This window comes from Stegostoma tigrinum, chromosome 20, assembly GCF_030684315.1.
Source record: "Stegostoma tigrinum isolate sSteTig4 chromosome 20, sSteTig4.hap1, whole genome shotgun sequence".
Classification (NCBI taxonomy): domain Eukaryota; kingdom Metazoa; phylum Chordata; class Chondrichthyes; order Orectolobiformes; family Stegostomatidae; genus Stegostoma; species Stegostoma tigrinum.
In genome coordinates, this window is record NC_081373.1 from 28,049,519 (window position 1) to 28,066,795 (window position 17,277).

The 17,277-nt window shown below is 35.8% G+C and overlaps 1 protein-coding gene across 6 annotated transcripts in view; it reads left to right on the forward strand.

The window, feature by feature from the left end:
• plekha1b (pleckstrin homology domain containing, family A (phosphoinositide binding specific) member 1b) overlaps positions 1–16,948 on the forward strand; it is a 74,463-nt gene extending 57,515 nt beyond the window's left edge. For 3 of the 6 annotated variants that reach the window (XM_048550876.2, XM_059653068.1, XM_048550877.2), the window contains exons 10-12: positions 4,688–4,751; positions 7,453–7,539; positions 13,692–16,948. In XM_048550876.2, coding sequence (XP_048406833.1) covers positions 4,688–4,751; positions 7,453–7,539; positions 13,692–14,012 — 472 coding nt within the window. In that variant the 3' untranslated portion in view covers positions 14,013–16,948. Of the gene's footprint in view, positions 1–4,687; positions 4,752–7,452; positions 7,540–8,514; positions 8,602–13,691 lie in introns of all 6 variants that reach the window. The other 3 variants (XM_059653071.1, XM_059653069.1, XM_059653070.1) reach the window with 3 other exon arrangements.
• Positions 16,949–17,277: the final 329 nt, after the last annotated feature.

Below are 17,277 nucleotides of genomic sequence, written 5' to 3' on the forward strand. Positions count from 1 at the left end.
TTGATCTTGTATATAAAAGTTAACGTGATGCTTCAGAAATGGGTTGTGTAGCATATGATGTAATGTTAAATAATAAGAATTATCTCTACTGTAAATGTACACACAGAAATATAGCAGCAGTGGTAGGCCATTTGACCCTCAGAGCCTGGTATGCCATTCAGTATGATCATCGCTGATCATCCAACTCCGTACCCTCATCCTGCTTTTGCCGTAACCTTTTGACTCCTTTAGTCCCAAAAATTATATGTCTCTTCCTCAAAGACATTCAGTACTTTGTCCTCAGCCTATTTCTGTGGCAGAAAACTCCACAGGCTCACCATTCTGAGTGAAGAAATTTCTCATCATTTCAGTCCTAAATGACTTTTCTCATATCCTTAGTCTGTAACCACTGGTTCTGGACTCCCTGGTCATCAGTTATTTCCTTCCTGCATTTGACCTGTCTCGTCCTGTTAGAATATTATTTTTCTAAACTCCAGTAAATTTTTGCCTACCACTTAGATAAAGCAGTGGAGCACACTGCTTATTGAAGAATACAACTAAATACTTTTCACTTGTGTATGTGTACAGACATTGCTACATTATTCAGATTAGACGAAAAACAATAAAGCTAACCAGCAGAGTTGTGATGAAAACAAAATGAACTTTTGCTCCTTTGCATTTGATGTCTATGAAAAACCACTACTTCAATTGAAACTGCAGTAGAGATTCCTAGTTTGAGACTTGGACATGCATGTTCTGTACTAAGAACCTATAAATCAGTTACATTTTGTTTTAAATAAAAAAAGAGGCTGCTGAATTCACCCAGCATGTCTGCCAACATTTGTGGAGAGAGAACCTGAATTAACATTTCAAGTCTGGTATAGATTGTAAGTTCCGGTTTGAATTCTGTATTGAAGTGTAGGTGTTATATGGTGGGGCTCTTATGATGTTGTGGTCATGTCCCTACTTCTGAGTCAGAGGGTCCAGGTTCAATCCCCACCTGATCTAGAGATATGAAAGGACATTTTTTTTTTGAAATGTCTATGATGGAAATGTATGCAATGGTAGGTGAATAACAGAAATCTACCTTTGTGTTTTTCTTTCTGTTTGGAGAATATTTCAACCATTCTTCATTGTCCAACCTTCACGTGGAAATTACTGGCAGAGAAAACGCAACTACAAGATGCCTGATTAGTGCAGCAATGTTTTTGATCTTCATTCAGTTCACTCTTGTGTGAGGTCTTGCTTGGAAGTAAATCCTAATTCTTCTGTCACTGGGAGTCTTAATTTTTTAATTCACATTCCACCCTGACCCCACGTAATTTTTTTTCCTAAGCGAATCCATATGTTATCATAGAATAATCCAGTGCAATTTGAACATTTTACTTAAAATGAAATGGATATTTTTGATTGCCTAGAAGCCTTGATATTCTTGTTTCTTAATATTGCATGACTTTGAGGTGTGATGCTGTATAAGGGTTTAATTCATTTCATTCAGTCAGTGTTGATGTCTAAGTATTGGTCTCAAGTTTTATTTTTCAGTTATAGACATCTCAGTTTCTAGCATAAGACTAACTTCAAATCTGACATAGAGTTAAGTGCAAGCTGGAATATTCCAAGAAAGATTTAAGGCAGCACACTAACTACACTGTTTTCTTTAGTTGATGACCAGAGATTTACATACCTCTCATAACTGAAGTAGTGTGGATGCTGAAAATCTGAAGTAACACCCAAGTGCTGGAAATATCTAGCTGGTCAAGTAGCACCTTTGGTGAGAGAGACAGTTAACATTTCATGTCAAATTAACTGTTCAGAATTGAAGGAAGGTCGAAATCTGATGTGTTTTATCCTGTTGAAAAGGTGGAGAGGCAGGATGAGCACTTGAACATTGAAGAAGCTGTGGGATGTAGAGGCAGGAGAATTAATGACTTGGAATATCTTGGAACAAAAAGCGATGGGAATGATAATGATTGTAGTAAAGAAGCAGTGTACTTTGATAGAATATGAGTAGTAGCATAATGAACACCTCTGCCTGAAAACACAAATGTGCTTTTAAAAAAATTCAGGTAGAATGTTGGCAAAAATGAAAAATCAAAATTTTGACCAGCTCATAGCAATAAAACTGAGTCAAAGTGGAGGGTGGAGTTCATGGTCTGAAGTTGTTGAACACCATTGAGTCCAGCAAGCTGTAAAGTGCTTAATTGGAAGGTGAAATACTATTTCTTGAGTTTCACTGGAACATGCAGCACAGCAGGATCAGAAATGTGAGCATGAAAGCAAAAAGGTGAATTAAAATGGCAAGTAACCACATGTTGGCGTTATTTCTTTGCAGAGTGAATGGTGATGGTGTATAAAACAATCACCAATTCTGCGTTTTGTGTCCAATATATAGCTAAAAGGGTCTTGAATACCAGAACTAGTAATCTGAATTGGAGAAGTGCAAATAAAATTGCTTCTTCATCTGGAAGGAGTATTGGGATCTCTCTGTGAGAGGAGTGTAATGTTACACTTCTTGCAATTATATGGAAAGGGATGAGACGTTGTGAGTGATATTCCCAACTCAGGATAACCCACCCAGGGATAGTAAGAACTGGCGATGATGGCGTCAAAGGAACACAGCAACAGAGGAGCAGGAAAGCTGACGTTTCAGGGCAGGACCCTTCAGAACTGGGCTGAAGAATGGCCATTCCTGAAGAAGAGTCCTGACCCGAAACGTCTGCTTTCCTGCTCTGATGCTACCTGGTCCGCTGTTACTCCAGCTCCGCACTCTGTTATTTCAGAATAACCTACTTGTATTTTTCTAAAACCCATGAACAGAACTATCTGATGGGCCCATTGTTTCAGCCTGTGTCTGTTTCACTGAACATTATTTCTGCCTAACTTGATCCTATTTCTTTCTTCCCTCGTCCAGTCCCTGTGTGGTCTATTGTGACTCTTCGGACGCTGTTATTTCAACTGTTTCTGAAATGCTGCCTCTTGACTGTGGATCTTTAGTGACACTACACCTCCAACCCCCTCCAGTCTGTTATGAGACATGCCTTTAGGAAGGATTTGTTCTGTCATGTTTCTGTTGAAAGGAAGTGTTATAAACTTTGAACTAAACTGTTTGCTGAGCCCAGCAATGTAGGTGGCTTTGTTTCTCTTTGAAAGCAGACAAAAGAAGCATTAATAGGTGGAGTCAAGAATACAGACCCAGGGTTTGCACTTTTCAGTTGAAAATAGAATTTTGAAAGAAGCCCGCGCTCTCACGCTCTCTGTTCAAAAGCTGATGTTCTGTCCTTGTTGCTGGATTTATGTTTTTAAGCTCTCCTGTCTATTTGCCTTTGCCAAGGTTGTTGGATGCTGCTACATTGGATCACTTAATTAGTAGTGGTTAAATGATATACTATTTGGTTAAGTATTTCGATAGAGTTACAGTTAAGCCATTTTTAAATTTTGTCTGTATTTTAACTGTAGTGAAAGAAATAGCGTGTTTTGCTTAAAGTAGAGTCGTTCGACCAATTGGATTGTACCTGGGGCACAATGTCTGGCAAGTGCCTTTTTAAAAAAAATAGTTAGAGTCTAGGCTATCCCCTTGAAGGGCTTTGGTCTGGCCCATAAACAGGTCTTTTCAATGTTACCTTGAACAAAGGTCCCACCAACATCTGTCAGTCAGCACCCTCCATCGCCTGGCTGAACTTGTTCTGTCACAGACAAATTGATCGAAGAGAAATTGTTCATAATCCCTTCGTATAAAAGATGTTGCTTTGGCTACTAGTTACACCTGTCTTTTTGTGGATTATGGAGCATCCTTTGTTTCAGGCACCCTCCTCTAACTCATTTTCCAGTATATTGATAATTTGGTTTCCTCTAATTTGCGGAGACCAAATGCAAGCATGTCACTGCTTTGCAGAATTCCTCCATTCAAATTTCAGTCCCCTGGCTGCTGCAGTGTTCCAGTAACACTCAGTGCAAACATCTGCCAGACAATTTTGATTTTGCTGTGCTGCCCTGAATCTTGTTTTTTGAAGTTTTTTGTTTTTTCTTTCAGCAGAGCTGTTCATTATCTTCCCATTCGTACTTTCTCTGGACAAACATGTTTGTTCTTATCGGTAGTTATTACCATCTCTTTGCTTTTAGTTCCATGACATGGTTTGATTTAGCCTTTTCAGCCCTCAATCCTACTACAGACGTTCACTTTTGTTCTTTCTGCACCTCCCCATGTCCCATCCCTAACACCCATCAAATTTCTTCCTTGCTTCAGTTCTGGCTCAGGGGTCCGTTCCATTTGAAACATTCACTGTTTTTCTCTCTCCATAGCTGTTGTTAAACCTGAGTATTTAAATCAGTTTGGTTTTATTTTGTATTCCACCAGCGTTTGCTTCATCTAATTATGTGTAGAGGTTTAGCAAGTGAAAAACCAATGTGAGGTCACCTCAGAGCTATTATAAATTGATCAGATTTAATTCACTGAATTTTACGCTTAGAAGTATATTGTGGGGCAGTAGGATGATGTGGGTTTTGTATGAATTTCTTAATTGCAATTGTTGTCAGAACTAGCAAAGCTGGGTACTTTGGACACTTTGCCTCAAAGAGAAGGTAATAATGAGTCATCTTGTATATCAGCTGATGTTGGTAAATGTATAATAGGCCAATTTGTCTTTTCATCTGAGTGATATGGATAGAAAAATAATACTTGACCATTTAAAACAATATTTTTCTGTTACAGAGAAATCCTGTTGCGTGATAACTTGTTTGAGATAGTTACTAATTTTAGAACATTTTACGTCCAGGTAAGTAAGTAATTACTCACATTGCGTAAAAGTTTAAAAGTAAAATATTTCTTTTTATATGAATATAAAGTTTGCTCAAATATGTCTCAGGTGAAAGTAAAATACAATTTTGGGGGGAAAAAACACATCATATGGTGAAACTGTAATCTAAATCTGCAGTAATATTACCTGACTTTATTACTTCAAGAAAGGAATTAATAATGACACAGAAAAATGTTTGTTAATTTGGAAGACCCAGCATGGATTTCTAAAGGAAAAATTGTTTGTAACAAGATGGAGGTTATTGAAGAGGTAACAGCAAGGGTTGATGAGAATAAAGCAGTTAATATGGTGTACATAGACTTCTGAAAGATGTTTGATACACTGGTCTTGAGAGAGCAGTTATTGGCTTTGGGATAAGAAAGGACAATCGCAACATAAGGGTTCAGAAGAGATTTCTCAGGATGTCGCTGGGAATGGAAGGTTGAATTATAAGGATAGGCTGGGACTCTATTTTTTCCACGCGAGTGTAGGAAGTTGAGAAGTGACCTTAGAGGTTTAAAAGAGACTTAGTTAAGTATATTGGATAAGAAATGCATGATGGGATATGGGCCAAGTGCAGGCAGATGGGATTAGTTTAGTTTAGGATTTTGGTTGTCATGGACAGATTGGACCAAATGGCCTTTTTCTGAGCTGTATTTACTCTATGACTCTAAGACTATTAATTAACTGCAGGTTTTGAATACTGTTTTTAAGTTTTAACAGCTTTTACATATACAGAATATACATTGAAGCTCATTGTCTAGTTTGTGTTTTGAGACCACACAATACAGTGCTAGCTATACCCAGTCCAGCATTACATCCACCTATCATTAGTTTTTCCAGCAACAATTTTCTACATTCAAGATCCTTTCTCCACCACTTTATTGGATGCATTCTCTGTCTGTTAATCCAAAACTCTGCATTAAAAGATACAATGAATGCCATATTCATCTTCAAATCATCTTTTTACGGTATTTTGGAAGTTGAGGAAAATATGTTCAGAATTATTATAATAAAAGCAAAATACTGTAAATGACAGATCTTAAAACAAAAATTGCTGGAGAAATCTGTCAGATCTGGCAGTATCTGTAGCAAGAGAAACATGCTGACTGATGAAACTAATATGCCCCAGGCAGTGCAGTGGGGCCTTGGGCTAATATTCACCATTAGTCATTGACCCACAGACTTAGGCTTTTCCAATTCATGTACATACAGAGGGGACCTAGGAAAACTTATAAATCTGATTTGTTAATGTAGTTTGAATTTGAGTAAAAACAGAAGATGCTCTAGAAACTCGCCAGATCTGGTAGCATTCATGAAGAGAGGAACAGTTGATTGTTTGAGTTTGATATAGCTCTTGCATAATAGAGTTGGATTTGTTATAGCTCTGTTATTTTTATAAGAAAGGACTGGGCCAGATCAAAGTTCGGTTACATTTTGGAAATTGCATTTAGGCATAGTAAATATATTTGCTCAATATGGTCAGTTTCAACAGCTGCAGATGTAATTACCCAGTACGCAGCTGAGCAAAACCAGACTTTTTTCATTTCTGTCGACCAGAAGATCCTGCAGCTCTTACTGTGCCATTGGAAGAAGCAATTTTTCAGACTGTGCTCCCTTCCATCGCCCCAAGACAATCTATGCCATGAGAGTAGCGAGAAACAGACCATGACGTATTTAGCAATCTTACAAGTTATTGCTTACTAAGTTCACCCCCAAATCATTATTTTTTTGAAGTTCAATATACTGTAATGCGTTTGAGCCATTTCAGTTTAGTGTGAATTGCTCACAAAGTAGTCTGAACATTTTACATCTGTGGGAATTCATAGTACACACTATGAATTTGTTTGACAGTTTATCCTGTGTTTTTGACCTTCCTATTTTTATTTCTTCAGTTTCTCCAAAGGTAGAGTCCAAAGCTAGGTGAGATGATGCCATTCACAACTTTATTTAAAAGGAAGATAAATATACAGAGCAGTAGTTTATGATTAGCTTCATTTCATTACAAGATAATTAAGAACTGCATTTTTGGCATCATAGGGTGATCTTAATTGGAACGAGGTAACGTTTGACTGTTCTCCATTGCATTCCAACTTTCCTGCAATCTTTATAACCTGACAGCCTTTCAGTATTCCATTTCAGAAATTCCCGTACCATGTTATTTGCCATTTAGCATCAGAAAAGTGCTGATAGCGTTGTCATGGAATTGGTACAAGGTACTTTGAATTTATTCTGGCAGTCTTAATCAGTTACTTTTACAGTCTGAGAAACATCTCTGCTAGTGAACATCTTGGTCACTTAGAACTCTCTCTTTTATTTTGAAAATCAGGCTGCTGAAACCTTTTTAACCCCTAACCCTTCTTGGATATATACTTAAATTATCTTGAAATGTGGTAATACCCAAATACCTAGCTGGGACTGTTTGTACATTATATCTGGCTTTCAGCTAATGATTAACTAAAATTGCAAAACTTCCATTTAATAGCTAAGGCTAGTGTATGTCACTGAATGCTTAACCCTGAATACAAGCATAATGTAGTGTCTAGTTTGGAAACAAATGCAAGCTATTGAATGGCTTATGTTGGTTAAATAGTGAAGGTGCAGAGTGGTATTCTGCTCACAATACAGTATAAATGCATACACTTTTTGTTGAAAGTCTGTTGTGATTCTCATTTTTTAGACTGACAGTCCTGAAGATATGCACAACTGGATCAAGGCAATATCTGGGGCAATAGTGGCACAGCGAGGCCCTGGAAGATCAGCTTCTGTATGTCTTTATATTATTTTGTGCAGATGCTTGCAATCACTAACATTACAAGATAACAATCACGCATATGAACGATATAAATTTTTATACAGTGAATGATAGAAAAATTAAATTCAAGGTGGCTTTCCTTAATCTTCTATGTCCAAACCCCCCGCCCAGTAGTTATTAGAAACATTTCTTGGTTTCTATTATACCAAGTTCTACTTAACAATAATATGTAGCGTTCTTTTTCTGTACTTTCTGATTCATTGCATCTTTTATCTATCTTTATGTAATAAATTAAACATTTCTAATCAGACATATTAAAATAAACAAAAATTAAATGCTCACAGGAGGATGTGATTGCTAGTAAAATAAAAATTTGTGTAAAATGGATAATGCAAGACTTAAGAATGGCTAGAGAAAATTTGAATGTGAGTTTACTTTATGCCAGGGGTGTTTTTACTAATATCTCAAATAGAGGCTTCTGTCACATGGACACATCAAATGTAACTGTGATTGAGTGTGTTTGTTCTAGCATGCGTTATATATTTTAAACTGGCAGTGTCAGTTTACACAAGTTTAACATTGAATGTTGTGCCAGAAAAGCTCGTGGTTGAAGTTGCTCTTGCAAGTTTGTTTTCTACAAACAAACTATGCTGCACATGGATTACAGTATTTCTTCCTATTATTTATTTACTCAAGGTAGCTTTTTCCTGGTTTTACCTTCCCCTTGAGATTACACAGTCATAAGTCTCTTTATTGTTTCCAGATTCCAAAAGAAATACTATAATATTAAAACAGTGCAAAAAGTATAAAATTCTAACAGCTTAATTGTGAAAATTTACAAGTTTGCAACTCGGAAGTATGTTGATTTGATTGGCTTTCGAAGATATATCTTAATATGCAAGTCTATGACTGTGTTTTCTACTATTTCTCTGCTCTCTCTGTGAGTTTCGGGTACTCTAATCTGAGCTTTGCACTGTGTTCTTCCAGATGCGGCAAGCCAGAAGGCTGTCGAATCCTTGTATACAGAGGTATACATCAAGAACTGGTGAATGCAGCACGTATGTGAGCTCTCATGTAAAGCAAGTCTTTTTAAGGAGGATTAGAATCTAGTAATTGATGAATGTGCTTGAAGCAATTTTGTCTTATGGCTGACATAAAATAGTGAACATTCAAACCATTCATTCAATTGCTGATTAATAACAAGAAATTTAAACTAATACTTTTATCCACTTGCTCCTTACTTCTGCCAATTAATTAAAACATTTCTTGATGATTTTAAATCCAGGTAATTCACTTCTATTATGGTGATTCATCCCGAACGTGTGCCACAAGTAGAATTAGGAATATGCCGTCAAAATTAAGTAGAAACACATCATATTCTTGTGGGCAAGCAAAGCTGTACTACCACGTAGTTACAGGGTTGGTAGTATGACTACACTTCATTTCACTGTCCTGACAGGAGCTGCAAACAGCTCTGTGCAATGGAAGAGTGTTCCATCCACCAAAAAAGGGAGGGGGGGGAAATACTCAAAAAATATAATTCGAGCTTTTTTTCTAAATGATGTAATACCTTTGTGACGTAGCAATGTTTTTGTGTAGGTGCAGTAATCACAATTGAGGGGAGATGTTAAATGATAGAGGAATACAGAAAAAAGAAAACCATTCTATAGTTTGCAAGTTAAAACAAATTTATCAAAGTGAGCAGACCTTAAAGCCTATCCACAATTGGTTATTTGAGCTCCTTCACAAAATTTACAAAATCAAACAAAAATGATAGTCCTCTTTATTGGAAGACCACAATCTTCAAGAAAAGCTGTAGATATTCCTTCACATGTAATCCTCCATGGTGTGTTGCCATTTTGATTAATTTGCATGAGAGTTCATATTTCCTCATTTTTATTTATGGCACAGCTGATCTTTTACCTTTGCAATAGCACAGACCATGTATTAATGCTTTGTTAACAATCCTTGTAACAAATTGATCACTGACCTTAAGTACTATTTGTATTCTTGCCTTTGCATGTTAAATGTGTTCTGGGATGTATGAATTTGAGGCATGACATCATTGTGGTGGAACTGCATTGCATGAGCATACTTCTGTGTGATTGTATATGCGTGAAATGTAAAATCTTCATCTAAAAGAAGGCATAAATTTGACTTCTACTTTGTGTAGAATTTTTATGTTTGGTGAGATCTGCCTATTTTGTTTGATTCAGGTGCTTATTTCAGGAGTGTGTGTAATACAACTTGATTTTTCTGATTTTAGTTTTTCTGAGTTTATTCATTTAATGTGCAAAATACTTGTTTTGTTTTTTATTTCCATTTCTCAGCTGTCTGACATTGTTGCATCAGACTTCAGGATAGTGACAGGACAATTTAACAGTCAATATTCAACAGATCCAAAAACCATTATGTATATTGTAACACATACTGTGAAGACTCTTCATGCCACTTTCACTAAATTTTTGCATGCTTTAGGAATTGTTTGAAACAAATTTTGCAGAAATAGTACAGATATGCATCACGAAAATAGTCTGAAAATAGACAAGAACAAAAGTGTCTTTTTGTGATCTAAAGGAAGGCCCTCAGTAATTTTTGTTTTCGTGCTGGAATTAGCTTTTTCTTTTTAAAATAGTTGACATAGTTGAACGAGATTTTGTAATCTTTATTCCTGATGTATATAATTTAGTGCAAATATGGTAATTTAGATGGGTGTATTTTTCTGAATGTTGGTTCTGATATTTTCCCAAAACACACTGTTAGTAGATGTGTTTTCTAGAGCGTAGTCTGCAAGGGCAAATTTTATTTAAAAAAAACTTAGCTGCTTAAGATTTTCTTTGTTTCATCTGATCAACATATTAATTATCTGATTTCTGGATGAATTGATGTTGCACTATATTCAATTGTCTTAGCATATTGACACATCAGTCTGTCTTGAATTTAAAACTATCTTTCTTTTGTTTGTTTTATTAATACTTGCATAGGATTTATGCACTTCAGTAATTGATGATTTCCAAAAATTATAAATACGAGAAATGTTTAGCTGTTTGCGTGTGTGTGTGTGTGTGTGTGTGTGTGTGTGTATTTGTGAATGTGTGGTTGACATTTACATAGTAGTTAAATATATTCTGACAAGTGTCTCGTGAACTATAATTATTTTTTTCCTCTGTGCTTCTTGGGGCTAAAGTATTTTATGTTCATAGTTTTAGTGCTTATAGAAACAATTAACAGTCAGTAATGGATCACAGATACTACAGTTTGATCTGTGCCTGTCAACCTGGTATGATAAGGTTCATCAACATGAATCCTCTTTAATAATGAGGCAATTTTAGCTGAATTCCTGTGAAATGCATACACTATTGATTTATAGGAAGTAACAAAGACATTAGGCTGATATCACTTCAAATTTGCCTTGGTAGTTGAGTAAAATATTTTAAATATCAGTCAGATTCTCAACATCTATGCCCTGAAGAACGTGTGTATTTCAGGAGATATTTTGGATAATGAAGTGTACTTGGAGAAGGTTCTCTTTTAAAGAAAACACTCAGAACCCCAAGCAGAAATGATACATGAACTGAGTTCATGAATGAGTAAATATGAAAATTAAAACTGTTGTTTATTCAGAAAGTTTTAACTGCAGCAGTTGTAAAATGTACCTCAGTTAGCTTGTTACGTGATATCAAGCAATTAAATTGCATCTAGTCTCAGTTTGCTGTATCCCATCCAAATGAATTTTAGTACTCTATATTGCTTTTGAATAATTTACTTCAGCGTTATTCTGAGCCACGTGTGTTGATAATAAAGCATTCCTGTCTTTGGTGTATTATTTATCAGATTCATTCATTCATGGTTGTTGAATTCATGAGTAGATTTTTCATGCTGGTCTACTTTGGATCTTGCATCTTGGACTGTTACTTGTAACATGCTCCCCTGATCCCCAGAGAACGCTTTTACATCCTTAGATATTTTGGCAGTTTGAAGTACATCCAGGAGTCACACAAAGTTCACTGATCTTTATTATTTGTTTTCAAATCCCTTCCTTGTTCGTGAAGGTTGAATGTAACTTGAGATTCCGTTGCACAGCAAATTGTTAAAGATCCCCAGAGAATCACTGCCCATGACCAGCTGGAGTGAATGACATGACAAAATTTCAGATTTTAAGATTTGTCATCAGAACCAGCTAACAACAATACTTAGTGGGCATCTAATACTGCAGAAAAGATATTCCCAACTGAAAACCTCTCCCCATCCATATTTCACTGCTTACTATCTGCAGATTTGGAGTTTTTTTCAGAAAGTAGTTGAACATTACTGCCAGTTTCCAATGTGATCACAGTTTTTGATTTTGCTGAGCTGTCATATCAATTGTTCGTCAAAGGTACTTACCTCAATTACCAGAGAATTCCTGAACTGACTAAGCCCACCACTCTCACCACAATCCCCCTACATTGCAAGGCATCCAAGCACACCAATCTCTCCAGATTCCCATGACAATCTATGCAATCATTTCTTTGACCAGAAGCTGTCTTTCCTCCTGCATTTCTGCTGGTAGATCCCAGAGAGCACTAGACCTTTTTATCTGTCTGAATCTTCTCGTTCAGCGGGAAGTCTTGGAAAAGAAAGTCTGCCTGTTTGCTCTTTCTTTTGTTTTCGCAGTGAGTACATTCTGTTGCTCAGCAATACTTGGGCCTCCAGATATCCATCGTAACCAAGTCTTGTAGCCAGGTGGAACAGATCTCGAATTCTCTCAAGCATTGGCCTTTTCATTTTTAATGTATATTAATTACTACCAATCAAATTCACTGACACAAAATTAACTGTAACAAATGTCACATTATTCGGTACTAGAGATTTCAACAGTTTAAATTTTCTAAAGTTTTTCATTGTTTTATTTTCCCATTTTCTCTCAATTCAGTCCTCCTCTCCTTCCAGTATTTGATTTTCCATTCATTGCACTATTCTTCTTTCTCAGTCCTTGTACTATCGATTTCACAATCAACACTGTATATGGCTGAGGCAAATTTTTTTCTTTTCATTAACATTGCAAGGAAATTACTTAATTTAAAAACAAAAAGAAATGAACTTGCACAATTTAATTGGCTAATAAATTTATTGTCCAGTTGACCTGGGACCCAGATGCCCACCTTGACTTGCAATTGTTGCAACTTGCTGTCCAAAAATAAATAAAATACTAAGTCTGACTAACAGTGAACCTGTTAGTTCAATCCTGTGTGAATTTTGGCCCATTATTCTTGTATAACAATTTATTTTATCCCTCATCAACTACAGAAGTGCAAATGAGGAAAGGTCACCGGACCCAAAACATTAACTCAGATTTCTTTTCAGAGATGCTGCCAGACCTGCTGAGCTTTTCCAGCAATTTCTGTTTTTGTTTCTGACTTTCTTTTGAAGGTTCAATTAAACAAACGGGCTCCATTCTTAAGTTCATTCGTAAGCCAATTTATACGCAGGTCAGATCTTTATAATTAGTATTAACGCATTGCTGTTTTGCATTGCATTTGTAATTAAGTGTGTTCACAATCAGGGACCTCTCATATTAAGTTCAGTGACATGCCTCTGAATATCCGACAAACAAGAAAATAGTTTGAAAATAATGATTAGTGATAATAAAACAGCTGTTGTAACAAAATTAACTAAAGATTTTATTTTCACCTGAGTGAAACACTTTATCCTTTTGTCCCTTTTATGCATGACAGTAAAAATCAATACCAGATTATTGAAAATGTGTAATTTTGATTTGGTAACATTTTGCACACATTTTGAGAAACCTCTGAACCATTTTGACAGGTCAGGTGAAAGATGTGAATCGCATGGTATGCCACTGATTTTGCAAAATTAGTAACCCTGTTCAACAGAAATTTGGGGGATCCTGGCTTTCTAGACAGTCTATCGATGACTTTATTTTCACATATTCAACTTTGTGTACCATCTGGCTTATTCTTTCACTTAAGTTATGGGCACTGGTCCTCTCTCTCGCTGGCTAAAATGCATTGCTTCTCATTTTTACAGCACATGTGCTTCCTAACATCTTTGCTTTGTGGTTTTTTTATTCTGCTTTTGTTTTACAAAGAGTAAATTCTGCCTCTGAAATACTGACATGCCACTAATGACCTTGTGTATCTGACGAACTATCCTCTTTACAGGAGCCTTCTGACAATTCCACAGCAGAATCCTGTACTGTCTCATCTTCCACAAAAACACCAGCCAGCTATAATCCCCTCATTGCCGCCACCAGCAGCACTTCAGACCACAATCCCCAACATAACGAGGAGAAGCGAGGACTTCACAAGTTTTCTACCATGGCTCAGCCAGGGCAGCACAAGATCCCGATTGTCTCTGCCCGAAAACCAGCTGCCAAAATGATAAAGGAAGATTCAGTCCTTCAAGGAAAAAATGGCATGCCGGAAAGTTATTCTGCTCCATTGGATCTGGATGATGTCAGCCTTCCTGTCAGTGACATTTAAAGGTAGAACTTGAAGGTAAAAGCGCTGTCATCCAAATTTGTTTGTTTGAGATCTCTAATGCGAGTAGATCAGGCAGGAAGAGAATTATCTTCTCGCATTCTTAACTTTGCTTCTAAATTCACCTCATTAGTCTGCATAGTGAAGTCCATCTGCTGACCTCTCTCTGGCAGATTCCATAATGTGGCATTTATGGATATGAATCGATTTTGTATTCAGTTATCTGCCTACTTTTTCAAAAAACGACTTTGTTTGTGCCTAAAGAACAGTGTGGTGTACCATTGTGGTCCCAAAGATATTGCACCTTGTCATGAAATGTACTGGTTAGTCTTTTATATTTTCAGAACAATAAGGGTTTCCTTGTGAAAGTATTAAACTTTGCTTTGCTCAGCCTTGACAGCTTCAGGTTGTACTGTGTATGACCCTTCTCTTGTGGCCTGTACACGTCTTAATGCACCAAAATCCCATACTGCTTAAAGTGCCTGTCTTTAATCTCTGGATGTAGGTTGTTTATGTATCAATATTTGATCTATATTGTATAATGTTACATTTTTGATTTCTTGAGCTTTTAACCTTTTGAATTCTCAATTACTGGAGGAAGTAGTAAATGTCATTGTTTTGATATAATTCAAGTCTAAACTATTAGAATATTATGGATCTTTTAATGGTTTCCTGTGCAATATGTGTTTCTCTAATTGTGAACTGCAGAATTTACTGGAGGGTTTTGATAATGTCACTGTGTATAATCAGAACATTAAATCTTGAGATTTTTAACTATACATAATTATGTACACAGGATAAATATGCAGATGCATTTCTCAATTATGTGTCCACCAAATATATTTCAGCTCATTTGTGCATGAGATTTACCCTTCCTTTGAGAATGCCCATCTTAATTGGTGAAAGCTTTGAAGTGAAACTTGAATAGCTGTCAAGTCTTTAAAGGACTCTTTGGTCTGAATATGAATGTAGAGAGGAGCATTATACAAGGGTTGAGTCCATAACAATAATTTTAATTTATGGTGAAAATGCCATGTTATTAGTAGAGATGAAATATACTGCATCTGCTCAATCCTATTTTATTCGTATGTATAGAAATTTCACACTTACTAAACCTGTAGTATTTCTGCAGTTTGTACCTGATAGGATATACTTATTTTCCATCAAAATATTTATTTCACAAATACTGTATCCACATTCATACCTTTTAAAAGTTGGCATTAATTTTCATTATTCTGTATGGAAAGTTAGCTTTGTTAATGTACTTCATTCCCCTAAATATGCTGTCTGTTTCTTATCTGTCCTTTTTGTGCCTAATATAAATGAGCAATCTGTTCAGGAATTAATTGATGTAACTGTCCTTTTTAAATAGCATAGCTGAATCCTTTGCATGGTCCTCCAATGACTTATCCCAGTGCAGTTATGTAAAATTAGTTTGTCAAGAATATGGGGTCATTGCAACAATAATGTGTTGAGGCTTGGGTGCTGAAATGTGATTATTTTCTAATGTGCTTTCCACTACCACCACTTCCTGTGATGAGCAGGCAGAGTCTTGGATACCCAGGCTGAGCTGAGAAATGTTACTTTTTAGGAATCCAGCTTGAAACTTGTTGGGATGGTGGCAAACCTGGTGGAAGGTTGACAAACTGTAACTTTAAAAATGATGAATATTTGTGGAGGGTACTTTTTGATGTTGCTCTTGAAAATAAGACGTTGTTGGACCTTATCCTGCAATGTTCTTTTACATCAATCAAATAATTTTCTAGTGTATTTTGATAAATAATGGTAGCTTTAATAATTTTAATACTACAATTGGCTGCAATTTAGTTACTATAGTTTTTAAACAAAGTAAGTAATAGAATAAAATTGTTTGAAAGTTATGTCTAAAGAGTAATTGATAGTGGAGGATCTCTATCCATTTAGATTTTACCTAATTCAAAGAGTTAGCTAGCTTGTTTTGATAACTGTGATATTGTGACACTTGAGGAAAAACAAAGTACTGACATGGATAGTTTCAAATGCAGCAGCTTTATTTTGTTTTTTTGTCTTGGGTGTTGTTTTTATTCAAACATGCCTTAGTTTTGAGTTTGCTCATCTTTAAGTTTGTTTTGCCAAAATAAAATGCATTTTATGTTGGGCTTTGGCTTGATTTAGTTTTGTCTCTATACCAGCAAAAAATATTTTTTGTTAATGGTCAGTTGAAGTTTGTGTTGCTGAATTTAAAAAAAAGTCTCAACTGCTTGCCTGTATAATTGTTTTGTCGAAAAGAGTCATCAAAACTTGTAGCACAGTTAAAATTTCACAAATGACATTCTTTTTAAACTGAGAACGGGTGTGCTTCTGACATTACATTTGAATACACTAAAGATGTTTTCTCCTATGTGTTCTCACTGTGATACTGAAATATAATTAATTTTAAACCCCAATTTCTCCACCAAAAAGGAATAACTCAATTGAAAAATATAGATACGTGATTTCATAGCTGAGTTTCTTGTTTCCACGTTAGGAAATCTACTGTGTATGACCCAAAATATTTGAAAAACCTGTGGGAGAAATTACCTGTCAAACCTGTAAAATCTTGATATATTTAGTTCAATATTTTATTTTTGTAATTGTAAATTTGCTAAGCTTATTGGCACAGGTACCGCTTCTGAAATTGCATGTGCTACTGCTGTTTATTGAAAATATTCTTTGCAAATATATGAATTGGGTGAAAGCCGTGATTTACATTTACACTATTGTGGGGGACTATATTTAACTACTGGTGAACTGAAAATATCTAAATTGTTGAGTTGAAAAATGTGTATTAGTCTGCTAACAGAAGCTTTTATTTATCTTTGCTGAACTTTTTATATAATTCTATAAAAATGTTTAAATTATTTTTGACGGTTATGTATGTTGACCGGAATGATGTTTGTTCATCTAAGACAATAAAGAACCATGTGATGATTTTTATATCTTTGCTGCCTTTCTCAATCAGATGTTTGAAAGTACTCCACAATTAAACATGCTTCATGCACATCAACCCAACATGTTGCAAAGGCTTTTCCCATACTTGTTTCAATCAATTACTGTTCAGAACATGGAAAATGTTGTTTCCTTAGCCATTTATTATTTATAAATTTGCAGAAGAATTAGAAACCCTGAGTATTTGAGTTTCTGACAGCCTGTTTCCAGAATGCTTTTGGATTATGTAACTGTCTTTTCTCCAAGGTTTTTGCATCCTTTGCATCATAGGAGATAAATACGTGGCAAGCAAATTACCAAA